This window comes from Neophocaena asiaeorientalis, unplaced genomic scaffold (genome assembly GCF_003031525.2).
Source record: "Neophocaena asiaeorientalis asiaeorientalis breed wild unplaced genomic scaffold, Neophocaena_asiaeorientalis_V1.1 scaffold429, whole genome shotgun sequence".
Taxonomy (NCBI): domain Eukaryota; kingdom Metazoa; phylum Chordata; class Mammalia; order Artiodactyla; family Phocoenidae; genus Neophocaena; species Neophocaena asiaeorientalis.
Window position 1 is genome coordinate 3283775 of NW_020173550.1, and position 21966 is coordinate 3305740.

Sequence of the window (21966 nt, forward strand, 5' to 3'; positions counted from 1 at the left end):
GATGACAGGGTCTTGGTGCTCCAGCCGGGTGTCAGCCCTGTGCCTCTGAGGTGGGAGAGCAGAGTTCAGGACACTGGTCGACCAGAGACCTCCCAGCTTCACGTAATATCAAACTGCCAAAATCTCCCAGAGACCTCCATCTCAACGCCAAGACCCAGCTCCACTCAACAACCAGCAAGCTACAGTGCTGGACACCCTATGCCAAACAACTAGCAGGACAGGAGCATAAAACCACCCATTAGCACAGAGGCTTCATAAAATCATAATAAGGTCACAGACACCCCTAAACACACCACCAGATGCAGCCCTGCCCACCAGAAAGACAAGATCCAGCCTCATCCACCAGAACACAGGCACAGTCCCCTCCACCGGGAAGCCTACACAACCCACTTAACCAACATTAGCCACTGGGGGCAGACACCAAATACAACGGGTATTACGAACCAGCAGCCTGCAAAAAGAGACCCCAAACAGTAAGTTAAGTAAAGAGAGAAGACAGAGAAACACACAGCAGATGAAGGAGCAAGGTAAAAACCCAGCAGACCAAAGAAATGAAGAGGAAATAGGCAGTCTACCAGAAAAAGCATTCAGAATAATGATAGTAAAGATGATCCAAAATCTTGGAAATAGAATGGAGAAAACACAAGAAACATTTAACAAGGACCTAGAAGAAGTGAAGAGCAAACAATCATGAACAACACAATAAATGAAATTAAAAATTCTATAGAAGGAATCAACAGCAGAATAACAGAAGCAGAAGAACAGATAACTGACCTGGAAGATAAAATAATGGAAATAACTACTGCAGAGGAGAATAAAGAAAAAAGAATGAAAAGAATTGAGGACAGACTCAGAGACCTCTGGGACAACATTAAATGCACCAACATTTGAATTATAGGGGTCCCAGAAGAAGAGAAAAAGAAAGGCACTGAGAAAATATATGAAGAGATAATTGTTGAAAACTTCCCTAATATGGGAAAGGAAAGAGTTCATGAAGTCCAGGAAGCACAGAGAGTCCCATATAAGATAAATCCAAGGAGAAACAGGGCAAGACACATATTAATCAAACTATCAAAAATTAAATACAAAGAAAAAAAAGCAGCAAGGAAAAAACAACAAGTGCCATACAAGGGAACCCCCATAAGGTTAACAGCTGATCATTCAGCAGAATCTCTGCAAGCCAGAAGGGAGTGGCAGGACATATTTAAAGTGATGAAAGGGAAAAACCTACAAACAAGACTACTCTACCCAGCAAGGATCTCATTCAGATTCTACAGGGTGATTAAAACCTTTACATACAAGCAAAAGCTAAGAGAATTCAGCACTACCAAACCAGCTTTACAAATGTTAAAGTAACGTCTCTAGGCAGGAAACGCAAGAGTAGGAAAAGACCTACAATAACAAACCCCAAACAATTAAGAAAATGGTAATAGAAACATACATATTGATAATTACCTTAAATGTAAACAGATTAAATGCTCCAAGCAAAAGACATAGACTGGCTGAATGGATACAAAAACAAGACCCATATATATGCTGTCTACAAGAGACCCACTTCAGACCTAGGGACACATACAGTCTGAAAGTGAGGACATGGAAAAAGATATTCCATGCAAATGGAAATCAAAAGAAAGCTGGAGTAGCAATTCTCATATCAGACAAAACAGACTTTAAAATGAAGACTATTACAAGAGACAAAGAAGGATACTATGTAATGATCAAGGGATCAATCCAAGAAGAAGATATAACCGTTGTAAATATCTATGCACCGAACATAGGAGCACTTCAATACATAAGGCAAATGCTAACTGCCATAAAAGGGGAAATCAATAGTAACACAATCATAGAAGGGGACTTTAACACCCCACTTTCACCAATGGACAGATCATCCAAAATGAAAATAATTAAGGAAACACAAGCTTTAAATGCTACATTAAACAAGATGGACTTAGTCGATATTTATAGGACATTCCATCCAAAACAAGAGAATACACTTTGTTCTCAAGTGTTCATGGAACATTGTCCAGGATAGATCATATCTTGGGTCACAAATCAAGCCTTGGTAAATTTAAGGAAATGGAAATCGTATCAAGTATCTTTTCAACCACAGCACTATAAGACTAGATATCAATTACAGGGAAAAATTATAAAAAATACAAACACATGGAGGCTACACAGTACACTACTTAATAACCAAGAGATCACTGAGGAACTGAAAGAGGAAATCATAAAATACCTAGAAATGAATGACAATGAAAACACGATGACCCAAAACCTATGAGATTCAGCAAAAGCAGTTCTAAGAGGGAAGTTTATAGCAATACAATCCTACCTTAAGAAGCAAGAAACATCTCAAAACAACCTAAGCTTACACCTAAAGCAATTAGAGAAAGAAGAATAAGAAAAACCCAAAGTTTGCAGAAGGAAAGAAATCATAATGATCAGATCAGAAACAAATGAAAAAGAAATGAAGGAAACAATAGCAAAGATCAATAAAAGTAAAAGCTGGTTCTCTGAGAAGATAAAATTGATAAACCATTAGCCAGACTCATCAAGAAAAAAATGAAGAAGACTCAAATCAATAGAATTAGAAATGAAAAAGGAGAAGTAACAACTGACATTGCAGAAATACAAAGGATCATGAGAGATTGCTACAAGCAAGTATATGCCAATAAAATGGACAACCTGGATAAATGGACAAATCCTTAGAAAAGCACAACCTTCTGAGACTGAACCAGGAAGAAATAGAAAATATAAACAGACGAATCACAAGCACTGAAACTGAAACTGTGATTAAACACCTTCCAATAAACAAAAGCCCAGGACCAGATGGCTTCACAGGTGAATTCTATCAAACATTTAGAGAAGAGCTAACACCTATCCTTCTCAAACTCTTGCAACATATAGCAGAGGGAGGAACACTCTGAAACTCATTCTACGAGGCCACCATCACCCTGTTACCAAAACCAGACAAAGATGTCACAAAGAAACCTACAGACCAATATCACTGATGAACATAGATGCAAAAATCCTTAACAAAATACTAGCAAACAGAATGCAACAGCACATTTAAAGGATCACACACCATGATCAAGTGGGGTTTATCCCAGGAATGCAAGGATTCTTCAATATATGGAAGTCAATCAATGTGATACCCCATATTAACAAACTGAAGAATAAAACGCATATGATCATCTAAATAGATGCAGAAAAAGCTTTTGAACAAAATTCAACACTATGATAAAAACCCTCCAGAAAGTAGGCATAAAGGGAACTTACCTCAATGTAATAAAGGCCATATATGGCAAACCCACAGCCAACATCGTCGTCAATGGTGAAAAATTGAAACCATTTCCACTAAATTCAGGAAAAAGACAAGGTTGCCCACTCTCACCATTATTATTCAACACAGTTTTGGAAGTTTTAGCTACAGCAATCAGAGAAGAAAAAGAAATAAGAGGCATCCAAATCAGAAAAGAAGTAAAGCTATCACTGTTTGCAGATGACATGATACTATACATAGAGACTCCTAAAGATGCTACCAGAAAACTACTAGACCTAATCAATGAATTGGGTAAAGTAGCAGTATACAAAATTAATGTACAGAAATCTCTTGCATTCCTAAACACTAATGATGAAGAATCTGAAAGTGAAATTAAGGAAACACTCCCCATTACCATTGAAAAGAAAAGAATAAAATACCTAGGAATAAACCTACCTAAGGAGACAAAAGACCTGTATGCAGAAAACTAGAAGACACTGATGAAAGAAATTAAAGATGATACAAATAGATGGAGAGATATACCATGTTCTTGGATTGGAAGAATCAACATTATGAAAACAACAATACTACCCAAAGCAATCTACAGATTCACTGCAATCCCTATCAAACTAGCACTGGCATTTTTCGCAGAACTAGAACAAAATATTTCACAATTTCTGTGGAAACACAAAAGACCCTGAATAGCCAAAGCAATCTTGAGAAAGGAAAACGGAGCTGGCGGAATCAGGCTTCCTGGCTTCAGACTATACTACAAAGCTACAGTAATCATGACAGTATGGTTCTGGCACAAAAACAGAAATATAGATCAATGGAACAGGATAGAAAGCCCAGAGATAAGCCCACGCATATATGGTCACCTTAGTTTTGATAAAGGAGGCAAGAATATACAGTGGAGAAAAGACAGCCTCTTCGATAAGTGGTGGTGGGAAAACTGGACAGCTACGTGTAAAAGAATGGAATTAGAGCACTCCCTAACACCATACACAATAATAAACTCAAAATGGATTAAAGCCCTAAACATAAGGCCAGACATTATAAAACTCTTAGAGGAAAACATACGCAGAACACTCTATGGCATAAATCACAGCAAGATCCTTTTTGACCCACCTCCTAGAGAAATGGAAATAAAAACAAAAATAAACAAATGGGACCTAATGAAACTTAAAAGCTTTTGCACAGCAAAGGAAACCATCAACAAGATGAAAAGACACCCCTCAGAATGGGAGAAAATATTTGCAAAAGAAGCAACTGACAAAGGATTAATCTCCAAAATTCACAGGCATCTCATGCAGCTCAACATCAAAAAGACAAACAACCGAATCCAAAAATAGGCAGAAGACCTAAAGAGACATTTCTCCAGGGCTTCCCTGGTGGCGCAGTGGTTGAGAGTCCGCCTGCTGATGCAGGGGACACCGGTTCATGCCCCGGTCTGGGAAGATCCCACATGCCGCAGAGCGGCTGGGCCCGTTAGCCACGGCCACTGAGGCTGTGCTCCACAATGGGAGAGGCCACAACAGTGAGAGGCCCGCATGCCACAAAAAAAAATCTAAGAAAAAAATGTCATGAAGAACCTAGGGGTAAGATGGGAATAAAGACACAGACCTACTAGAGAATGGGCTTGGGGATATGGGGAGGGGGAAGGGTAAGCTGTGACAAAGTGAGAGAGTGGCATGAACATATATACACTACCAAACGTAAAATAGATAGCTAGTGGGAAGCAGCTGCATAGCACAGGGAGATCAGCTCGGTGCTTTGTGACTACTTAGAGGGGTGGGCTAGGGAGGGTGAGAGGGAGGGAGTCGCAAGAGGGAAGAGATATGGGAACATATGTATACATATAACTGATTCACTTTGTTATAAAGCAGAAACTAACACACCATTGTAAACCAATTATACTCCAATAAAGATATAAAAAAAGAAGATATGGCACATATATGTACAATGGAATATTACTCAGCCATATAAGGAAACGAAACTGAGTTATTTGTAGTGAGGTGGATGGACCTAGACTCTGTCATACAGAGTGATGTAAGTCCAAAAGAGAAAAACAAATACTGTTTGCTAACACATATGTATGGAATCTAAAACAAAAAACGATCATGAAGAACCTAAGGGCAGGATTGGAATAAAGACGCAGACCTACTAGAGAATGGACTTTAGGACACGGGGAGGGGGAAGGGTAAGCTGGGACAAAGTGAGAGAGTGGCATGTACATATATACACTGCCAAATATAAAGCCGATAGCTGGTGGGAAGCAGCCGCATAGCACATGGAGATCAGCTCGATGCTTTGTGACTACCTAGAGGGGTGGGATAGGGAGTGTGGGAGGGAGGGAGGTGCCAGAGGAAAGAGATATGGGGATGTATGTGTATGTATAGCTGATTCACTTTGTTATAAAGCAGAAACTAACACACCATGGTAAGGCAATTATACTCCAATAAAGATGTTACAAAAATATAAGATAAAAATAAATAAATAAAGCTTCAGTGTTCCCTAGTGCAAATCTTTGCACTGAAAGTGTGGGAATCTTTGACTTTTTGAATCAAGACTGGGTTCTTGAAGTCTTTCTGTTTCTGAATTCCAAGGTTTTAATCAACCATGGATCTGAGAGGACTAGCTTCAACTCAAAGGTCATGCTTGGGCTCTGGCCCATTGCAGGCCACTGACAAATACGCTGATTTCCCATTGCTATAAGAGGAGCTTGGGAAAAGTGGAAGGAAAACACATGTATGATTTCTCCCCTCTGAGCCTGCCTGATGAAGTTAGAATGATTATGATTTAAGAGTGTTTCACTCTCTGAACCTCACTTTACCTTCTCCCAACCCAGCTCAGCTATCTACTTTGTAAGCTTGTTAGGTGAACTGAGTAACACAGGAAAAAAATTATGGTTTTTAAGATTGAAAGAGGAGAAACGTAGGCAAAGACTTATGAGCCAGAGTCTTTATTAAGGAAAGGAGTGTTTATGGTTTGAGGATATGCGTATGGTTCCATATTAGGAGGAAAAAGAATATATATGTTAATTATTTGTAGGGTCATAATTTGGTACCGTTTTTCTCAACAGAGGTGTTACAGGCATTTGGAACAGACCCTGTCCTCTTTGGGTGGGATGTGCCAGCATCCCTGGCCCTTGACTACTAGTATGTCATGAACACTCCCTAATCATAGGACAAACAACCACGTTCCCAGCATTCTCACACCACACACACAACACATACATACCACACATACGCGCGCGCGCACACACACAGACTGTTCCTCCCTGAGGACAGGAGCCCTGTATTTCTTGTTTTAATATCCCAGCTTCTGCCCCAGGCAGGGCCTGGCACCTAGGAGGTACCCCAGGTGCTGCCACCCTGGTCCTATAGACCCTCATTTCTTGCCTGGACCGCCAGACTGGTCTCCTAGATCCCACCCTGTGTGCTATACTTTAGTCTCCACGTAGCTGTCTGAGTGTTTGCTTTAAAGCAGGATTCATGCCAGTTCCCTGCTCATTACCCTCAGTGCCTTCTCATTTATGCCTAGAGAAAAGTCGAAACTCCTTACCTTGGCTCTCAGGCCATGCGTAATGTTGGCCCCCGTTCCTCTCTGCTCATCTCCTACTACATCCCTCACCCACACCATCCCAGCCAGCAGGCCTCCTTCCTGCTTGAATATGCCAAGGCCATCGCCACCTCAGGGCCTCCACCTTGGCTGCCTCCCTGTCCTCACTTGCTCTCCCTGCTAACCTTGGCATGACTCATTTCTTTACATGTACAACTCAGCTGCTCCTGTGAGGAGTTTTACTTGATCATATGAGCTACAACAGGCAACCCGTAATAGCACATCTCCCTGTTTTACTTCCTTTACACCACTTCTTAGATCTAAAACAATTTGTCTTATTTACTTCATTTACCCTGTTGATGCCAAAAGCTCAGCTTCTCTGTACACCGGTGCTAAATCAAATCTCGGAGACAGAGTTTTGGGTGAAGTAGAAAAGGATAGCTTTCTTACTTTGCCAGGCAAAGGGGGACACAGAAGGCTCCTGCCTCAAAAAACTGTGTGTCTCCTTGGAGAGGATAGTGAGAAGTTTTAAAGTAATGGTTCAAAGAGGGCATGATCAGCTCTTAGACATTCTTCTGATGAGGTGGTTGTGAGGTAAGTAGGAGTCAGCATCATCGTCCTTCAGGTTTCAACTGGTCTGAGGTCTACATGCTTGTGGGCAGCATACCATTGTTAGTCATTAACTTCTCCCACCTGGAGGGGGTTTTCAGTATCAGAAAACAGCTCAAAGATATTGTTTTGTGTATCCGTTGATGGGGAGCCAGGACCTTGCCCCAAGGCTGCACTGTTGTTTCTCTTGACTGTTTATCACTGGTCTGGCATCCCCTCCCTTCCCTAATTAACAACTGCTTGAATCTGCCCGGTGGAACTCAGAGAAGGTCATGGAGGCTGAATGAAGTCTATTTCCTGTGATCAAAGAAATGGGGGACACAGAAAGGCTTTGTGCCCCGGAGCCCCACAGGGCCCTGCTCGGTGTCACTGGCTCCCCCAGGTAAAAATGTTCTCGTGTATCATTAGTGTCTAAAAGATACTGAACACAAGGACAGAGGAATAAATGTGTGGTTAGATGAGAGGATGGATGGGCGAAGGGTAGGTGGGAGGATGAGTGGCTGGAAGGGAAGATGGGTGGGTGGGTGCAAAGATGGTAGGCAGAGATAGATGGAGTGAGTGGAGACGGATCAAAAGATGGGTGCATGGGCAAATGGATGGAGGGGTGAGTAGATGAATTACAACTTCTGTAATATATTATATGGACCTAGAAAAGGCAAGAACTTCTCTGTGCATGAGGACATGCTGTGTGCTGGGGACTTCTCGAGAGGGAAGGCCATCTGCCAAATGAGTAAGGCCATTTCCATTCTTCCCTTGCCTGTTGTCAGGGCTTCAGTTTCTCTGGGGGAGGGGCTGTGTTGCCTCTACTGTCTTTGTGGAGACCCCTGGGACTTCCCATTTCCTCCCTCTACATGTCTTCCTGGCCTCCATTCCTTGGCAGAGTCCCCCAGGATAGCCCCTTCCTAAGCCCCTTGCACATAAGGGCATCTCCTGGCAGCACCCTCAAACAGCATCTTTTTATGAGGCACACTTTAAAGTTTTTATTGAAGTATAACATACATACAAAAGAATATATTCGTGCTCTTTTCATAAGTCGGATGAATTTTCACATAGTGACGCAACACGTGACCAATACCCCAGAGGCCCCACTCACACCTCCTTCCTATCATCAGCACCCAACAGAAACCACCACCTTCACTTTTGACACCTTAGATTCTGCATGTTCCGTAAGTAGAATTCATTTCCAGTTGTCAATCTTTCATGTCTTAACATTGTATTTGTGAGATTCATCAATACTGTTACATGTAGTTATAGTTTGTTCAGTCTGCTTGCTCTAGAGGACTCTATTGTGTGAATTGAATTCTATGATCAGTTCTACTCTTGATGGGTATTTTAGAGGTTTCCCAGTTTTTCATTTCATTTCACTTCCAAATGTCTTCTCTTGTATTTCACAGAAGCCCTTGAGTAGAATTGTTGGATTAAAAGGTATGTGTATATTCAGCTTTGGCAGGTATTTCCAGGCATCTCCAAAGAGGTTGCACACTTTCCACTCATTCCAGCAGTGGATGAGAGTCTAATATTTATGTATTTTCTTTATGTATTTTCTTTATTTTTTTTGGCTGTGTCGTGTCTTAGTTGCACCACAAGGGACCTTTGTTGAGGCATGCGGGATCTTTCGTTATGGTGTGTAGTCTGCTCCAGTTTCTCTCTAGTTGTGGATCTCAGGCTTCTCTCTAGTGGTCGCGTGCGGGTTTTCTCTCTCTAGTTGCGGCATGCGGGGATCCGGAGTGTGTGGGCTCTGTAGTTGTGGCACGTGGGCTCTCTTGTTGAGGCACACGAGCTTATTAGTTGTGGCGTGAAGGCTTAGTTGTAAAACAACTATAGTTCAATTTTTAAAAATGGAAAATTTTAAAAAAATAAAGTATACATTCTAATGGTAAAAAGAAAATAAGAATTTGTGTTTATGTGTTCCCTTTCATGCAGAAGTGGGATGCTTTCAGAGGCACTAAGCTCCTCATATTTGGAATCTGTACCCTAAAAAGGCTGTTCTGGGACTCAGACCACCGTAAGTGAGAGGGCTCATCTAGTGCTGAGTCAGCCAACATTGAACACAATCCATGAGCACCGTCCACTCTTCCTCCCAGAGACCATGACAGACATTAGGAGCAGATCCCTGTCCTCTCTCCCTGGAGCCCAGATAGAACTGAAGGTTCACTAACAAAACCAGACGTGGCACATGACATAGAAGCTATTTGACACTCACGTGTCCCACCCATGTCCCACCCTTCCCACTCAGGTCCATAGATGAACAGGAGGAGGCCCACGCATGACAGCCCAGTTCATGGATACCAGACACAGGGCTGCATGTGGGTGCTACTTCTCCTCACTCTCTCCTCATTTGTAAACATCTACCAATAAATAATATAAATAATCCCACACCTATAAAACTGTCAGTTGGAAATGATGTACACTTTAAAAGTTGCTCGTCATCTAATCCTAGACAAAGTCAAACTCCCATATGAGGGAGAATTGATCCCACCAGTGCCTCCCACTGCAGTGGGCTTCGTCCTCCCTGCTCTGTATTTTTACTGATTTTATGGTTGCCTGCTCCCAGCCAGGGAACCCACGTAGTCAACCTAGTAAGTAACCTTTCCAAAAGGTTTCCCACGTTCATATAAATCTATACAAAAATATTAAAATGGAAAGATGCTTATCATAAAATATTAAGTCATCATTAGACATAATTAAGTACACACATAACATGGGTGGATCTCACAATATAAAAAATACGAGTAAAATGTGCAGTACTGGTAGGATGACAAAGTGCTCTGAACTAAATGACATCCTAAATCAACTCTCAGTACGTACACGAGCATAAATATTTATAAATATTTCCACCATCATTTATCGATGACATTTCATAAAAATTACTCATTTTACTGAAAAGTTCTAGAACTCTACAACTTCTGCATATATCGGATGATAGTGTTCCTTCAAGTATTCGTCAAGTACCGGCTGTTTCATCCAGGCTGGTGTCCAATCATGTGTCCCTTATCAGAAGAAAAGGTAAAGTAGGGAAGCTGTAGTTTCATAAAGAAATTCTTTTAGACTCAGGACACAGCAGAGCCTGCTTCACCATCTTCATAGACATACTTTCCCGAGCCCAACAGGTGGTCCCGAATTGTCTCCTTTGCCAGTCTTTCCCCCAGCGTTTCCAAGGCATCCAGCAGGGTGTTGACTGAGGCCGCCCGTCCCTTGTTGCTGACCCAGGTCTCTAGCATTTCATACAAGGCATCCCGAGGGACCCGGACCCCTTCTCTGGCCAGAAGGATCTCATTTCGCGTGAGGCCCAACTGCCTCATGAGTGAGTCCCAGGAGTTAGGGGACACGGCGGTTGCAAAGTAATCGAAGAATAGTCTCAGACCTAGGTTGAGGGAAAGTCATAGAGACAGAGTTGGGACAGGCTTCAGAAAGGGCAGAGGACCCTCAGTCAGGCCTAGACCCCAGGGTGGGATCTGAGGAGCACCCCCTGCTGGTGAACCTGCTGCTCTGCATCCCTGACATGCTTCCCATCAGCAGAGAATCAGGCCACACTGCATGGGCCTCACCTGTGCCCAAAGCACTGCAGGGAGTCCAGGTCTCCAGAGAGTCCTGCCCTAAGCGGGGAATGAGGGCCCACCAGGGAGGGGAGATGGACGTCATGGAGGGAGAAGGCAGTCTGTGGTAGGAGACAGAGGGCGGGACACAGTGGTGCAACAGACCTCAGAGGAGGGCACCTGCCGTTCTCACGAGAGTGAGGTCACCTGGCTGCCACCTCTGCAGTGGGGACAGAGCAAGGGCCTGGAGGGAGGAAGGTCTCTGGCCTCACGCCCAGCTCGGCCTCGCTGACTGACACTGTGGCAGAGCTAGATGGGGACAGACTCGGAGCAAGAATTTAACCCATAAAATGGAGCAAGCACCACCCACCTCACGGGACTGTACTGGGGATTCAATGAGACGTGTGTGAAATGCAATGCACACCACCGTCCATAGGTACACAAGGTGGGCCCCGGATACAAATTTATATTTTCTAACAGCTACACTGAAAAACGTAAAAAGTAACGAGTAATAACTAATTTTCATAAAATAGGGTACTAACTCAATATATTCTAAAAATTTTCATTTCACCATGTAATCAATATACAACAAACTGTTAATGAGACATATTACAGTCCTTTTTCCTACCAATTCTTTGCAATACAGTATGGAGTTACACTACAGCTCATCAGATTTGGCCACAGGTCAGATGCTCCACAGCCTCCTGCGGCCCCTGGGTGCCCTGCTGGACGGCACAGCCCCTTAGATGCCTCAGGGTGGGCCAACCTGGCCCTGAGCAACAGGGGAGGAGGGAGGATGGGGGGCAGGGAAGGACAGGGAGGTGTTAGGGGACACTGTTAGGGGACAGAGGGGTGCAGGGTGGGGAGAAGAAGAGGGTCAGAGAGGGAATTAGAGTCCCAAAGGTCCAGTGACAAGCCATCCCTGCTCTGAGTTGCCCTAACAGCTATGGGGACGGCAGTTAGGACACTGTCCCTCCTCCCTCCTCTCCTGCTCCAGTGCCTAGGGAAAGCACTCACTTTCAGTGGGGTCTGCACCGTTTGCTGGAACCAGCAGCCTTCTTCTCGTGTGAGACGCTTCAGCTTCTGTTGGTTCCTGTAAAACACAGTGGAGAACAGCCTTGGTCTTAATCAGGGGTCCTGGGTTCCAGAACTGAGCCCGGCAACCAGCCCGCTGTGTGACATGGGCAGCCACCTTCCCTCCCAGGTCTCTATGGAGATGGAGAGGAACCTCTCACCCTGAGCAGTTCACAGGCTCATGTACTCATGGAGGGACATGTTCCCAGCAGTAATGCTCACTTCTTAAGTATCTGCTCCAGTTTTGACAACTGTATACAGCTGAGTAGCCATCACCCAATCAAGACACAGAACATTCCCAGTACCCACATAGTCCCTTCTGCCCTTCTAGTCCTTTCCCACCCACCTCGTCAGGAGACAAGCACTCCATCCCAGCCTTCTTGTGACTCAAATGAAGAGTATTTACAAGGGCATTTTGGAAAATCTAAAGTAAGTGTCTATTCCATGTACATGAAGGTGCTTTGATCAGCAATAATGTACCATATCAATAGCCTAAATAAGGGAATGAAAGCATCTGATAGCCTCCATGGAGACTGGAAAGGCATTTGGTAGAAGTAAACATGAACTCTGACTTTTTAAAAATACCTAAAAATAGGAGGCTGCATCCACAATGATAAAATTTTCTATATGAACACAAGAGTCAACATCATTCCTAATGGTGAAATGTTGGAGGCATTCCCAATGAAATCAAATCAAGACCAAAATATCTGCCTTCTCTAAGCATCTTTGAACATAAGTTCTGGACTATGCAGCAAGCAAGATGTGAAGCAAAAATGAGGCAAGACTAGGGGAAGGGGGCAGAAAAAATAATTATGATTTTAATATGGCTGTACATTTTAAAAACCTAAGGTTTAAGCTACAGTACTTAAAAATCATTATGATTTTAATATGGCTGAATATTTTAAAAACCTAAGGTTTAAGCTACAGTACTTAAAAATGAGTGCATGTCTTGATGAATGTTAAAAACATAGCAGAAACAACATATTAGAAAATGAGATTATAAGAGGATCTAACCATTAAGAGTAATAAAGAAACAGCTTTGACAAGAAATAGGCATAACTTATCTGAAGAACTCAAATCTTATTGAGTCATAATAAAAACCCTTGACTTGAAATGCTATCTCCTTTTTTCATTTTTTCATTCATATATTTTTTCATTGAGGTATAGTTGATTTACAATATTATATTAGTATCAGGTGTACAATGCAGATTCAGAATTTTTAGAGATTATACTCCATTTAAAGTTATAAAATATTGGCTATATTCCCTGTGCTGTACAATCTATTTTTGTAGATATTTGTTTTGTATGTAATAATTTGTACTCTTAATCCCCTACCCCTATTTTGGCCTCCCACCTTCCCTTTCCCCCTGGTAACCACTAATTTGTTCTCTATATCTGTGAGTCTGCTTCTTTCTTGTTATATTCATTTGTTTTTTTATTTCTTAAATGCCACATTAGGTGATAGCATACAGTATTTGTCTTTCTCTGTCTGACTTATTTCATTAAGCATAATACCCTCCAGGTCCATCCATGTTGCTGCAAATGGCAAAATTTCATTCTTTTTTATGGCTGAGTAGTATTCCATTGTGTGTGTGTGTGTGTGTGTGTGTGTGTGTGTGTGTGTATACATGTATATCTCACATCTTTGTATCCAGTAATCTGGGTTTTTTTCTTTCTTTTTTGTATTTATTGTGGTAAGAACACTTAACATGAGATCTACCCTCTTAACAGATTTTTAAGAGTACAATACATTTATAATTATCTATAGGCACATTGTGGTAATGCAGATCTCTAGAATTCATCCATCTTGCACAACTGAAATTTTATACAAGTCGATTAGCAACTACCCATTTGCCCCTCTCCCCAGCCCCTGGCAAGCAGCATTCTATTTCTTGCTTCTGTGAGTATGACTATTTTGGATATCTCATATAAGTGAAATCATGCAGTATTTGTCCTTTTGTGACTGGCCTATTTCACTTAGCATAATGTCCTCAAGGCACATCCATGTTGTAGCATATTGCGGGATTTCCTTATTTTTTAAGGTTGAACAATATTCCATTGTATGTATATACCACATTTTCTTTTTTTTTAAAATACATCTTTATTGGAATATAATTGCTTCACAATACTGTGTTAGGTTCTATTGTACAACAAAGTGAATCAGCCATATGCATACATATATCCCCATATCCCCTCCCTCTTGAGCCTCCCTCCCACCATCCCTATCCAACCCCTCTAAGTCATTGCAAAGCACCTAACTGATGTCCCTGTGCTATGCTGCTGCTGCCCACTCGGTATCTATTTTACTTTTGGTAGTGTATATATGTTGATGCTACTTTCGCTTCGCCCCAGCTTCCCCCTTCCCACGGTGTCCTCAAGTCCCTCCTCTGTCTGCGTCTTTATTCCTGCCCTGTCACTATGTTCATCAGTACCATTTTGTTTTTTTTAGATTCCATATATATACGTTAGCATACGGTATTTGTTTTTCTCTTTCTGACTTACTTCACTCTGTATGACAGACTCTAGGTCCATCCACCTCACTACAAATAACTCAATTTCATTTCTTTTTATGGCTGAGTAATATTCCATTGTATATATGTACCACATCTTCTTTATCCATTCATCTGTCGATGGACATTTAGGTTGCTTCCATGTCCTGGCTATTGTAAATAGTGCTGCAATGAACATTGTGGTACATGATTCTTTTTGAATTATGGTTTTCTCAGGGTATATGCCCAGCAGTGAGATTGCTGGGTCATGCAGTAGTTCTATTTTTAGTTTTTTAAGGAACCTCCATACTGTTCTCCATAGTGAGAACTGAGGGTTGTCTTTTCGTCTTGTTTATGGTTTCCTTTGCTGTGCAAGAGTTTAAGTTTAATTAGGTCCCATTCGTTTATTTTTGTTTTTATTTTCATTACTCTAGAGGGTGGGTCAAAAAAGATTTTGCTGTGGTTTATGTCAAAGAGTGTTTTCCCTATGTTTTCCTCTAAGAGTTTTATAGTGTCTCGTCTTACATTGAGGTCTTTAATTCATTTGGAGTTTATTTTTGTGTATGGTGTTAGGTAGTGTTCTAATTTCAGTCTTTTACAGGTAGCTGTCCAGTTTTCCCAGAATCACTTATTGAAGAGGCTGTCTTTTCTCCATTGTATGTTCTTGCCTCCTTTGTTGTAAATTAGGTGACTATATGTGTGTGGGTTTATCTCTGAGCTTTCTGTCCTGTACCATTGATCTATATTTCTCTTTTTGTTTTTGTGCCAGTACCATACTGTCTTGATTACTGTAGCTTTGTAGTGTAGTTGGAAGTCAGGGAGCCTGATTCCTCCAGCTTCATTTTTCTTTCTCAAGATTGCTTTAGCTATTTGGGGTCTTTTATGTTTCCATATGAATTGTAAAATTATTTGTTCCAATTATGTGAAAAATGCCATTGGTAATTTGATAGGGATTGCATTGAATCTGTAGATTGCTTTGGGTAGTATAGTCATTTTCACAATATCGATTCTTCCAATCCAAGAATGTGGTATATTTCTCCATCTGTTTATGTCATCTTTGATTTCTTTCATCAGTGTTTTATAGTTTTCTGAGTACAAGTCTTTCACCTCCTTAGGTAGGTTTATTCCTAGGTATTTTATTCTTTTTGTTATGATGGTAAATGGGATTGTTTCCTTAATTTCTCTTTCTGATTTTTCATTGTTAGTGTATAGGAATGCCAGAGATTTCTGTGCATTAATTTTGTATCTTGCAACAATACCAAATTCATTGATTAGCTCTAGTAGTTTTCTGGTGGCATCTTTAGGATTTTCTCTATATAGTATCGTCATCTGCAAACAGTAACAGTTTTATTTCTTCTTTGCCAATTCGGCTTCCTTTTATTTCTTTTTCTTCTCTGATTGCTGTGGCTGTGACTTCCAAAACTATGTTGAATAAGAATGGTGAGAGTGGACATTCTTGTCTTTTTCCTGATCTTAGTGGAAATGCTTTCAGTTTTTCACCATTGAGTATGATGTTTGCTGTGGGTTTGTCATATATGGTCTTTATTGTGTTGAGGTAGGTTCCCTCTATGCCCATTTTCTGGAGAGTTTTTTTCATAAATTGTGTTGAATTTTATCAAAAGCTTTTTCTGCATCTATTGAGATGATCATATGGTTTTTATTCTTCAATTTGTTAATATGGCGTATCACATTGATTACATATATTGAAGAATCCTTGCATTCCTGGGATAAATCCCAGTTGTCATGGTGTATGATCCTTTCAATGTGTTGTTGGATTCTCTTTGCTGTGGTTTATGTTATTTTTGCATCTATGTTCATCAGTGATATTGGTCTATAATTTTCTATGTTTGTGATATCTTTTTCTGGTTTTGGTATCAGGGTGAGGGTGGCTTCGTAGAATGAATTTGGGAGTGTTCCTCCCTCTGCAGTTTTTTGGATTTGAGAAGGATAGGTGTTAGCTCTTCTCTAAATGTTTGATAGAATTCACCTGTGAAGCCCTTTGGTCCTGGACATTTATTTGTTGGAAAATTTTTAATTATGGTTTCAATTTCATTACTTGTGATAAGTCTGTTTATATTTTCTAATTCCTCCCAGTTCAGTCTTGGAAAAATGTACCTTTCCAAGAATGTGTCCATTTCTTCGTGGTTGTCCATTTTATTGGCATATAGTTGTTTGTAGTAGTCTCTTATAATCTTTTGTATTTTTGTGGTGTCAGTTGTGATTTCTCCTTTTTCATTTCTAATTTTATTGATTTGTGTACTCTTCCTTCTTCCTTGATGAGTCCGGCTAAGCGTTTATCAATTTTGTTTATCTTCTCAAAGAACTCACTTTTAGTTTTATTGATCTTTGCTATTGTTTTCTTCATTTCTATTTCATTTATTTCTGCTCTGATCTTTATGATTTCTTTCCTTCTAGTGACTCTGGGGTTTCTTTGTTCTTCTTTGCCTAGTTGCTTTAGGTGTAGGGTTAGATTGTTTATTTGAGATTTTTCTTCTTTCTTGAGGTGAGATTGAATTGCTATAAACTTCCCACTTAGGTCTGCTTTTCCTGCATCCCATATGTTTTGGCTTATCATGTTTTCATTGTCATTTGTTTCTATGTATATTTTTTAATTTCTTCTTTGATTTCTTCAGTGATCTCTTGGTTATTTAGTAGTGCACTGTTTAACCTCCATGTATTTGTGTTTTTTACAGGTTTTTTTCATGTAATTGATTTCCAATGTCATAGCATTGTGGTCAGAAAAGACGCTTGATATGATTTCAATTTTCTTAAATTTACTGAGGCTTGATTTGTGACCCAAGATGTGATCTATCCTGGAGAGAATATTCCATGTGCACTTGAGAAGAAAGTGTATTCTGCCACTTTTGGGTGGAATGTTCTATAAATATCAATTAAATCTATCTGGTCTATTGCATCATTTAAAGCTGTGTTTCCTTATTTGTTTTCTGTTTGGATGATCTGTCCATTGGTATAAGTGGGGTGTTAAAGTCCCTTACTATTATTGTGTTACTTTCGATTTCCCCTTTCATGGTTGTTAGCATTTGCCTTATGTATTGAGGTGCTCCTGTGTTGGGTGCATAAACTTTTATAATTGGTACTTCTTGGATTGATCCCTTGAACATTATGTAGTGTCCTTATCTCCTGTAACAGTCTTTAGTTTAAGGTCTATTTTATCTGATACGAGTATTGCTACTCCAGCTTTCTTTTGATTTCCATTTGTATGGAGTATCTTTTTCCATGCCTTCATTTTCAGTCTGTATGTGTCCCTAAGTCTGAAGTGGGTCTCTTGTAGATAGCATATATATAGGCCTTGTTTTTGTATCCATTCAGCCAGTCTGTGTCTTTTGGTTGGGGCATTTAATGCATTTACACTCAAGGTTATTAGTGATATGTATGTTTGTATTACCATTTTCTTAATTGTTTTGGGTTTGTTTTTGTGGGTCTTTTTCTTCTCTTGTGTTTCCTGCCTAGAAAAGTTTCTTTAGTATTTGTTGTAAAGCTGGTTTGGTGGTGCTGAATTCTCTTAGCTTTTGCTTGTTTGAAAATGTTTTGATTTCTCTGTTGAATCTGAATGAGATCCTTGCTGGGTAATCTTGGTTGTAGGTTTCTCTCTTTCAACACTTTAAGTATATCCTGCCACTCCCTTCTGGCCTGTAGAGTTTCTGACGAAAAATCAGCTGATAACCTTATGGGGATTCCCTTGTATGTTATTTTTTGTTTTCCCCTTGCTGCTTTTAATATTTTTTCTTTGAATTTAATTTTTGTTAGTTTGATTAATATGTGTCTTGGTGTGTTTTTCCTAGGGTTTATCCTATATGGGACTCTCTGTGTTTCCTGGACTCGCATGACTCTTTCCTTTCCCATGTTAGGGAAGTTTTCCACTATAATCTCTTCAAATATTTTCTCAGACCCTTTCTTTTTCTCTTCTTCTTCTGGGACCCCTATAATTCGAATGTTGGTGCATTTAGTGTTGTCCCAGAGGTCTCTGAGATTGTCTTCAATTCTTTTTTCTTTATTCTGCTTCTCAGAGTTATTTCCACCATATTGTCTTCCAGCTCACTTATTTGTTCTTCTGCCTCAGTTATTCTGTTATTGATTCCTTCTAGTGTATTTTTCATTTCAGTTATTGTGTTATTCATCTCTTGTTTGTTTAATTTTTAGTTATTCTAGATCTTTGCTAAACATATCTTGTATTTTCTCAATCCGTGCCTCCATTCTATTTCTGAGATTCTGGATCATGTTTACTAACATTACTCTGAATTCTTTTTCAGGCAGATTGTCTATTTCCTCTTCATTTATTTGGTCTTACAGGTTTTTACCTTGCTCCTTCATCTGTGACCTATTTTTTTGCCATCTTATTATTATTTTTTTGATTGGTGGGATTGTCTAACTACTTGTTTGACCTGAGGCTTCCACCACTGGAGTTTGTAGGCTGTTGGGTACAGCTGGGTCTTGGTGCCGAGATGAGGACCTCCATGAGACCTCACTCTGATGAATATTCCCTGGAGTCTGAGGTTCTCTGTTAGTCCAGTGTTTTAGACTCAGAGTTCCCACCACGGGAGCTTTGGCCTGACCCCTGGCTCGTGAACCAAGATCCCACAAGCTGCAGAGGGTTTCAAGAAAAAAAAAAAAAGGAGAACAATAATAAAGAGTAAAAAATAAAATTAAACTCAGAAACTAACAAATATGTTAGAAAGTACATAAAAATAAAAATATAGATGAAACAACAACTGGAAGGTAAAACAGGACCACAATATTAAAAAAGAGGAGAAGAAAAAATAAAAGGTGGAAAAGGCCTTGGCTGTGGACATCAGGGCTTAAGCAGTGGTGGGGTTTGGGCACTGGGTGGGGCCTATGCTTAGGACTCACAGGGCTGGAACACACCCTGGGGTGTGTGAAGGGTAGGGCTTAGGCTCAAGCCTGAAAAGGGGCCCAGGTCTCTGGTCTCAGAGGGTGGGGGCCCCACCTAGAAGCCCAGCAGGCTTCCCAGGCCTGAGTAGGTGGGGCAAACACTCTCTGCTCCTCTCCAGCTCCTCTGGTCCTGGACGGCTCCTCCTGCCTGCCTCTCCTATTCTCCCCCCTGGCCTCCTTCCTATGCTCCCAGGACCAATGCAGCCCAGAGGGGGCCTCTGAGGCGATAGGACCTGGCCCAAGAGCCAGGCAGACTTCCCCAGCCGATTGGGCAGGGGAAACTCTCAGTGTGCTACCCCCTCATCCAAGCCCCTGAGGGTCCCTCCAAGCATGGGAACCCCTCCCTCTCAGTCACCCCTCAGGGGTGCTGGTCCTGTCCAGCCTTCACTTCTCCTCCCCACTCAGGCCCTGCATGTCCTACTGGTTTGCTTGGGGGTTCCTCCTTTCTCCGTGGGCATCAAGGTCCCCCACTAGAGTCCAGCAGGCACCCTCGTTGTGGGGAGACATGAATTCTATATCTTCCCAAGCCGCCATCTTGACTCTGCCTCTCCACTCATCTGTTGATGCACACTTAGGTTGTTTCCATATCTTGGCTATTGTAAATAATGCTGCTATGAACATTAGAATTAGTGTTTTCACTTTTAATAAAATATTTACCCAGTAGTGAAATTGCTGGATCACATGGTAGTTCTATTTTCAGTTTTTTGAGGAACCTCCATACTGTTTTCCACAGTGGCTGCACCAATTTACATTCCCACCAACACTGTATGAGGCTTCTTTTTTCTCCACTTCCTTGCCAAAACTTGTTATTTATGGTCTTTTTGATGCTAGCCATTCTGAAAGGTGTGAAGTGATATCTCATTGTGGTTTTGATTTGCATTTCTCTGATGATTAGTGATGTCGAGCATCTTTTCATGTACCTTTTGGCCATCTGCATTTCCTCTTTGGAAAACTGTCTATTTGGGTTTTCTGCCTGTTTTTTTTTTTTTTTTTTTTTTTTTGGGGGAGGACCCTCTATTCTATTTTTGTAGCTTTGTAGTATAGTATGTCTGTGTGACTGTTTTTGTAGCTTTGTAGTATAGTATGAAATCAAGGCGTATAATATCTTCAACTTTGTTCTTTCTCAAGACTATCTTGGCTATTCCAAGTCTTTTGTGTTTCCACACAAATTTTAAGATTATTTGTTCTATTTCAATGAAAAATGCCATTGGTATTTTGATAGGGATTACATTGAATCTGTAGATTGCCTTGGATAGCATGGTCATTTTAACAACATTAATTCTTCCAATTCATGAACACAGTGTATCTTTCCATTTGTTTGTGTCATCTTCAGTTTCTCTCATCAGTGTCTTATAGTTTTCCTAGTACAGGTCTTTAACCTCCTTAGGTAGGTTTATTCCTAGATATTTTATTCTTTTTGATGCAATGGTAAATGGGATTGTTTCCTTAATTTCTCTTTTTTGATAGTTTGTTGTTAGTGTATAGAAATGCAACAGATTTCAGTATATTAATTTTGTGTCCTGCAACTTTACCAAATTCATTGACTAGCTCTAGCAGTTTTCTAGGGGTGTCTTTAGGATTTTCTATGTATATTATTATGTTATTTGCAAACAGTAACAGTTTTACTTCTTCCCTTTCAATTTGGATGCCTTTTATATGTATTTCTTCTTGTCTGTTTGCTGTGGCTAGGACTTCCAACACTATGTTAAATAAAAATGGTGACAGTGGGCATCCTTGTCTTGTTCCTGATCTTAAAGGAAATGCTTTCAGCTTTTCACCATTGGGTATGTTGTTAGCTGTGGGTTTGTCATATATGGCCTTTATTATGTTGAGGTGTGTCCCCTCTATGCCCACTTTTTAATTACAAATGGATTTTGAATTTTGTCAAAATGTTCTTCTGCATCTATCGAGATGATCATATGGTTTTTATTCTTCAGTTTGTTAATGTGGTGTAGCATATTGATTGATTTGCAGATGTTGAAAAATCCTTACATCCCTGGGATAAATCCCAATTTATCATGGTGTATATATCTTTTACTGTATTGTTGGATTCAGTTTGCTAATATTTTGTTGAGGATTTTTCCATCTATGTTCATCAGTGACATTGGACCATAATTTTCTTTTCTGTGATATCTTTGTCAGCTTTTAGTATCAGGGTGGTGTTGGCCTCATAGAATGAGTTTGGAAGCATTCCTTTCTCTGCAATTAGTTGGAATGGTTTGAGAAGGATAGGTGTTAACTCTTCTCTAAACGTTTGGTAGAATTCCCCTTGAAGCCATCAGGTCCTGGACTTTTGTTTTTGCGGAGTTTTTTGATTACTGATTTGATTTCATTATGGGTAGTTGGTCTGTTGCTATTTCTTCCTAGTTCAGTCTTTGGAGATTGTACATTTGTAGGAATTTTTCCATTTCTTCTATGTTGTCCAATTTATCGGCATATAGTTGTTTGTATTAATCTCTTATGATCCTTTATATTTCTGTGGTGTTGGTTTAACTTCTCTTTGTTTTACTTATGATTTTTATTG

The 21966-nt window shown here is 40.5% G+C and overlaps 2 protein-coding genes across 2 annotated transcripts in view; one reads left to right on the forward strand and one right to left on the reverse strand.

The window, feature by feature from the left end:
• Positions 1 to 8338, forward strand: part of LOC112401448 (serine protease 42-like) — a 73020-nt gene extending 64682 nt beyond the window's left edge. The window contains 2 exon segments of the mRNA XM_024747734.1: positions 8045 to 8162; positions 8313 to 8338. Of these exon segments, the coding sequence (XP_024603502.1) occupies positions 8045 to 8162; positions 8313 to 8338 (144 nt within the window).
• A 59-nt stretch (positions 8339 to 8397) lies between these two features.
• LOC112401433 (tumor necrosis factor receptor superfamily member 10B-like) overlaps positions 8398 to 21966 on the reverse strand; it is a 45488-nt gene continuing 31919 nt past the window's right edge. The window contains exons 8-9 of the mRNA XM_024747693.1: positions 11986 to 12061; positions 8398 to 10796 (exon numbers count right to left, since the gene is read on the reverse strand). Coding sequence (XP_024603461.1) covers positions 10483 to 10796; positions 11986 to 12061 — 390 coding nt within the window. The 3' untranslated portion in view covers positions 8398 to 10482. The remainder of the gene's footprint in view (positions 10797 to 11985; positions 12062 to 21966) is intronic.